This window comes from Spea bombifrons, chromosome 6 (genome assembly GCF_027358695.1).
Source record: "Spea bombifrons isolate aSpeBom1 chromosome 6, aSpeBom1.2.pri, whole genome shotgun sequence".
Lineage (NCBI taxonomy): Eukaryota > Metazoa > Chordata > Amphibia > Anura > Pelobatidae > Spea > Spea bombifrons.
The window spans coordinates 3182796-3190009 of record NC_071092.1 but is presented as its reverse complement, the minus strand read 5'-3'; the positions used below and the strand labels follow the sequence as shown (position 1 = coordinate 3190009).

The 7214-nt window shown below is 43.5% G+C and overlaps 1 protein-coding gene across 1 annotated transcript in view; it reads left to right on the top strand.

Annotated features, from left to right (window-relative positions):
- Positions 1–3788: 3788 nt before the first annotated feature.
- PRICKLE2 (prickle planar cell polarity protein 2) overlaps positions 3789–7214 on the top strand; it is an 87069-nt gene continuing 83643 nt past the window's right edge. Inside the window, exon 1 of the mRNA XM_053469349.1 lies at positions 3789–3920. Coding sequence (XP_053325324.1) covers positions 3879–3920 — 42 coding nt within the window. The 5' untranslated portion in view covers positions 3789–3878. The remainder of the gene's footprint in view (positions 3921–7214) is intronic.

Sequence of the window (7214 nt, the reverse complement as noted above, 5' to 3'; positions counted from 1 at the left end):
ACAAAGTAATATCGCGCATTACAGCAATACAATGTCCCAAAAGGGTTGTAGATTACAGTGTTCTCGTTAAAACAAAATATTTATTCTTCTCTCTGGTTTAAATTACGGTGATTTATTCGATTTCAGCTTTGGTTAGTAGTAGCCAGCGCTGTTATTACCCCCCATGCGTTCTACATATCTAGAACAGAAGTTCTAAAGTGCTTCAGGATTGTCCATCTAAAGTATCTTAGATCTTTTGGGTGAACCAAATGCTCTTCCCAAGTCATTAGAAGAAGTTAGGGGACAGACACCTTAAATAGTCTAAAAATATTACAAAGCTTTGTTTAAATACTAGTGGTATCGTTCTGGAGCAGTCTACAGGCTCTAGAACCTTAGACTAGATGGACTACAATTCCTAGAACCATCAACCAGTGCGGATTTGGCCAATTTAAATGGCCATACATGACTTTTTGGGGTCCCAAATCCCCGATGCCCCTCTTTTCTGGAATCTCATAATGTTTGCTGGGTATGAGGGTATCGTGGGGTTCTACAGCCCTAAAAGCCCCAATAATGTGTATAGAAAAAGGAGGAAATTGCTTTAAAAATTAAAATGTTAAATAAAACCCCATTATTCTTTTAAATGTCACATAAACAGTTACTGATATGTCACATATTTTCATAAGTAGATCTTTGTCCGAACCCCACCTCTAACCGCCTCGTACTCCCTAAAACAATCGTCTCCCTCCGGCCGTTTGAAACGCTGGTCTATTAGAAACAATCATCTTTTTTTATGATATTAAAACTCATGCCCTTTGGGCAAATTCATTGATCTGTTCATGGAACGTCTTTCAAGTTTCAATAAACATTTTCCGAGACAACTTTCTGGGGCTAAAAGTTTCCACCTGTAAGGCAAAGATCTCATATCCTTCAAGGGTCTCGCGGAGCTCTAACTGACACAAACATCTCTCTTCCACAAAGGGAACAAAAGAAGGACATTAATCTCATCCGGGAGTTCAGGTCGGCCCTGATGAGCCTCAGACTTTGACGTTCTATGACATCTATGAAAGGGCTTTTGTCGTATTTATCCACAATGTGTGGGACCGGCTTTTCTAGATAACGTTTCCATCCAAGAGAAGCAAAAACAGATCTATTTTACAAAAAATAAGAGATGAAATGCAAGTTATGGACAACGTACTGAACCTTAAAATAAATAGGGGAAATCTTGGGTTGGGCGTTAAGCCAACCCAAAAACGTAAAAGTAGTTCAAAAATGGCTAACGAGGGGGGGGGTTAAATGGGTAAATTCCCGTCACCACTATGCTGCTTTAAATACTTTAGAATTTGGATGTAAACGTATTTTACAGCAATATATTTAATTTATCATTTTATTTTCCCTTCTTCATGCAGGAATCAAAAAAAAGGAAGGGTTTGTATCTGAAAAAAATAGTTTCAGGATTAGAGTTTATGATTATTATCAAAACTGTTTTCCATCAAATCATTTTTTTATCCTTTTTTTCCAGGATTGTCTTTGTCTGCAGCCTGCCCTGACCTTGGTCCCCTCCATCCTCTGATATGTACCAGCCCCAACACTTTCATATATATATATATATACACGAGCATCTTAGAGCGTGGGTGACACATACGATGTTATCTTGATACAGTAGCTGATCCTAAAGACATTAACATGATTGTGAAAATCGGTACCCATTTCCCATAAGTCTATACATTCGCATAACCTTCAAAATATATCATTGTCATTACTTTACTGAGAAATACGTGGAACGGCCTCCCAGCAGAAGTGGTAGAGGGTATTAAACATACATGGGATAGATATACGGCTCCTGAATCTAAGGCGAGACCAGCGACTTCATCGAGTCTTTACAGCAGAAGAAACGGGCAGATTAGACGGGGGCCGAATAGGGCCGACCCGCTGGGAAATTCTACGTTTCAGTTTAGAATAACTTTCCGATGGTTAAATGTTTAATTAATATGGACTAAAAATAAAAAAAAGAAGATATTTAATCGCTCACATCTGTGGTCATTAAAATGCTAATTATTTATCCTCCACGTTTGAGAAATCGCTCTCCTCGGCGTTCTCTCCCACTGACAATCTGTTACAACGCGCTTCGGTTCCAATCATTTACACTCAGGTGGAATTTTTTTTTGTTATTTTTTTTGTAACGGGTACTTTCTCCGTGGCCTTTTATTCTGAGAACAATGTCGCTACGCGCCTCTGATGTACCTTACCAAAAAGCAACATGAAAAACCCGCGTTATTATTAATGGGACACAAAGAAAGGTTATTGCGCAACCAGAACAAGGTAATGTTGCCTTTTTTTTTTAAATACCACAGTTGCTGCTGTTATGGAAACGCAGCTTATTAAGAACACGGTGACTCAGAAACCGGGGCTTTCAATCCTAACATTATTCCGACGACGCGTTTCGAGCCACGAAAAGATCTACTTTTCTTAAAAGCTGAATTCTGCTCGCCTCCAAAACACGTCCTTCTTTAGAATCCATCAGACGCGGATTACATTTCCATATTTTTATGCCTCGAATAACTTTCACCGTACCTGCGGCTGCAAGTATTGAGAACTTTATTTTTTTTGGACAAATTCTTGCTTTCCCGACGCATGAATTCAGTTGAAAGATTGTGAATGCGCAGAACGACCGCCGCGTTTCGCCAATCGCTTTATTACTGTAAATATTTTCTTTAGCTTTGCTTTATATTTGCAACTATTTTTTCAGCTCAGAACAGGTGATAGTGTGAATTTTCGTTGGCGGAGATGTTGGTAGTGCGCAGGCGCGTGAGCCAATGGAAAGTTTTAAGGAAGTTTGGTGAAAAAAAACCCAGCCATTTACGTTATTATAAATTAAAGAATATTCTAATATTTCTGTTAATGATAAAAGGTTGGATAGGATGGTTTGGGTGAAATACAGGGGTATCCAGTGCAAGAGAATAAGCGTCTTGTGTTGATGACTGGTGGATACTAAGTTACCATCAGAAATATTGGGGTCCAGTACAAAGGCAGAGCCCCTGGCCTGTCTCACCCCATAACCACCCACCATCCCACCTAATGCGCTTCACTCTATCTACCCCCTGCCCCTTTGACCCCTGGTCTGATTTACCTGCAACAGAAAAGGGCAACTGACACTCATACCCCATAAACTGAAACCCCCCACTCTGACCCTGAAACCCCTATTAGCATTGACAGGGGGGCACTGGAACCCTTACCTGCTCCTGTGTGGGTATTTGGACCCTACAGAGTTTTATGTATAGAGAGTGGGGAACACTGAAATTCCTCATCAATGGTGAAAGGTACCCCCCATCTGTAGTGTGAGGCATGAATGAGACCATATAGAGGGGGTGCTGGAGTGAGACCCTCATGTGCAAAGAGAGGGGGCACTCATACCCCTTACACACAGTGAGAGGGGGGCACTCATACCCCTTACACACAGTGAGAGGGGGGCACTTATACCCCTTACACATAGTGAGAGGGGGGCACAAATGTCCCTAACACATAGTGAGAGGGGGGCACTCATACCCCTTACACATAGTGAGGGGGCACTTACCAATAATAATGATCCCCCATGACTTTATTGCCAGGGGGTCCTGTGCTGACCAGGAGGGGTCTGGATCCCCTTATTTGCAGTGGGGTGGGCTACAGACAGCCCCATCCCTTGGTGCCCCTGATTACTTGCCCCAGGTGTGGGCAGGAGTGCTCCGAATCCCTACTCGCCCACCTCCAGCCTCCCCTCCCCGGCTCTGGGCGGAGCTGCTCGGGAAGGGAAGCTCCGACTCTTCATTCATGAGAAGCAGCCAGAGAGACCGGCGATCCGGAGTAACAGATCCGGAGCAGCCAGCAAGCCCGGGGCCCCCCAGGGCCACAGAGCCCAGGTCATGTTCAACAGGAGCCCCTGGAGGAGGCATTCCGGCAGATCAGTGAGTATTGGGGTCACCCGGGGGTCTCCCAGAGCAAATCTGACTCTTAATCTGCTACTCTAAAGCTCCGGAGCTGCTCTGGGCTGCAACTCCCATCACACTCAGCTTGGATGATGTGATGTCTTTAGGGGGCTATATGTGAAACTTATAGACTCATATTGCAGAGGATGATAAACTGAAATGCACCAGCTGCTGCAGCACCTCTTGGCTGGATTAGTTTCATGCATGCCTTGCTGCTTCTCCTAATCACACGTTAGACATGAATGGTCTTTTAAACCAAGAGGCTCTGCAGCAGCTGCAAACTTTCCTGCAGTTTTAATACTCTGTAGATAAATGCCCCTGCCCTCCAGCAGCAGTGGGTATATTGGGAGGCAGGAAGGGGTTAATTTGCACCTGCTCCCGGCTCCCAGGATCACCTTGTGTCATTAACGACAAGCACAATGCCAGACCTCTCAATAATTCATCTGCGAAGCCTCATAAAGCCCCTTTCTAATAGAGAAGACACCCTGGATACAATGTATCAAAGAATGAATCCAAATATTTACTCTTTCTGTTTACAAACATCAGAAGGTTCCATTCACTGGAAATTCTCAGGGGGGGCAGCATTTACCCCAAATGGAGTCATTTTCTTGTAGCTGATAAATGATTTAATGTGAAGGAACTTGTGAGCTCATTGGTTACTCTATCCTGTAGGATCTTATTAAATGATGCTGATCACCTGACTTATAAGTAACATTTGTTTTTGTGGGGTTTCTGGGTGTTTTTCTTTTCGGTTACAATAATTTTTTTGTTGAAATGTAGAAAAAAGGGTCTTCAAAATAAAGACAGTAGATGCAGGGGGTGAATAGAAGTGTTTTGTGATGTCATTTGGAGCAATATGGTTTCCATGGTGATTTCACTAATATATATATAATTTATTTTTTTACACTCTTGTGTCATCTGTATGAATATTTAACAACGTATGTGAATGACAGAACCCACTTCCCAGTACAAACCAGTACATAAGCAGACAAAAAAGAAACTGGGGTCAAGTCATGGGGAAAAGGCACGGCTATGGTGTGTGGGTTTAACCCCTTGTGCGCTGAAGGAGGAAAAATGTTAGAGGCTTTGATGGAATGTAAGGAAGGGTGGTGGATAAGCGGAATAGCCTTACAGCAGAAGTGGTAGAAGCTAATACAGTGACGTTTTGAGACTATATGGGGCCAAACGGGTCTGCTCTGCTGGTAAATTCTATGTGTTTAAGTTTGGGTTAGGTTGTGTGCACTCCTGGCACTTGGAGAGTTAATTTTACAAAGTAACACCGCCCAGGGAGTAAAGGACGTTAAACTCTGGCAGTGAATGGGTTAATTCTGCACCCTTGGCTCCCTGAGTTTCAATGTCGCCTGCTCATTGTTCCTCGATACCGGATACCCTCGCTTGGTCCCTGGGAAGGTCATATACGGTATCCCATACGGCATTATATTACTATCACTATTATTTATTGATTACTATAGCACCATCATAAGCCACAGCGCTGTACAACGGGTATTCTGCTGTAAGGAATATAATAATACTGGGTCTGATCTTACAGTCTGTCCACAACCTTGAAATAACTCAGCAACACCCAGCCATTTCCATGCTATAGGGGCCGAGGGATTCGGCAGAATACGGAGCCAAGGAAATGAAGAAACGCTTTCTAAATCTTAAGTGGGCTCGGCTTACTAAGTCTGTATAGGCTGTATGTATATATATATAAATTTTGTATTTATTTATATATATATATACACTGTATATACGGATAGCGTACTCGATCTTACATCACTGAGAAAATATGCGAGGCTTTCCTTCATTCAGCAGATACTTCTCTGTATATTTTCAGACGGGAATTGGTGGAAAGTTCACCTAAATTGCCTTTTCTTAAACTTTCCCCGGTTTCAGGATTCTAGGAGTCTCTGGGGGGGGGGGCGGCCTTGTTTGAGTTTCTTTACCTATTTAACTCGATCGTTTGCATCTTAATCAGGGCTGGGAGTTTCTACTTAGACTGGGGAACTGGTGAATGTATCCTAGACTGACGTATAATGGATTGGGATTCTGGTATGATAAAGCACCCGTAGGGTTAATTTATGGATTTAAAGCGGGCCAAAATACCAATGTTGTTATTATTATTATGCGGAGTAGAAATGTTAGAAATCAGAAGGTCAAATGTAATGTAAGGAAATGGTACTTTACTGAGAGGATGGTAGATACGTGGAACAGCCGATCAGCAGAGGTGGTAGAGGCTAATACAGTAAGGGAATTTAAACATGCATGGGATAGGCATACGGCTCCAGAATCTAGGAGGACTGATTAAGTCTTTACAGCAGAAAAAGGACGGGCCACTAGACGGGCCGAATGGGGCTGATCTGCTGGCAAATTGTAGGTTTCTATAGGAACCGAGTTCTTTATTGCCCCGGGAGGCGGGCAGGATTGTCATTGTGATTTACACATGGCTGGGGACGCAGTTGAATTTGTAAATGGTTTGTTTATTGTGGCTTTCTCCTGTTTGGGGGGCTCTTATCACCTCTTTGTGACCCGGCACAGGCAGCAGCTATCACCAAATGCATTGAATTTACATTTTAACTCCTTCACCACCAGAGCAGTCTGCATGACCCCGGTTAGAATGTATAAGAGGCCAAACGAGCTGAAGGGCCCCTGCCGCATAAAATATATTCTAGTGAATGAAAGTATAGAAATGAAGAGGGAGAAAAGGTCTTTAATCTGTAAGCATTTGTCTCTATGACATCACCGCTCGGAGCCGAATGCAAATTCTTCTTCATTTGTAGATATTAGATTTTTTTCCCTTCTGATTCCGGTGCGTTTAAAGTTTTTTTTTACTACACAACAGCTCGGCTGCACTACTAACGCCTCTTAATCTGCCTCTGGGGGAAGTTACACCGAACTAATCCAATAGAGCTTGTTTCGCCCCCCCGGCCTGCAATGCTGTGTTATTATATGATTATAACATGTCCCAGTTCCAGGGTCCCAGTGAGCTTCCCCTGCAAGAAGACCTCGGTTGCCCTTTGGAGCTGCCCTAGGTTGGACCCTGGGCCGTGTCCCCAGCCGCCGCTCTCCGCGGCCGCCATCTTTGCTACAGGGCCGCTGGGATATGACGTCATATCCCGGCACTTTGTGTCTTCCATTGAGCACCAGCATGCTGAGGAGGGCAATCGGCCCTTTTGGTTTTGCCCCAGGCGGACTGCTTTGCGAAGGTCTCTTGTGGCGTAATACCCAATTATAAATCCAAAGGAAGCATCCAACGTTGATCGCAACAAATGC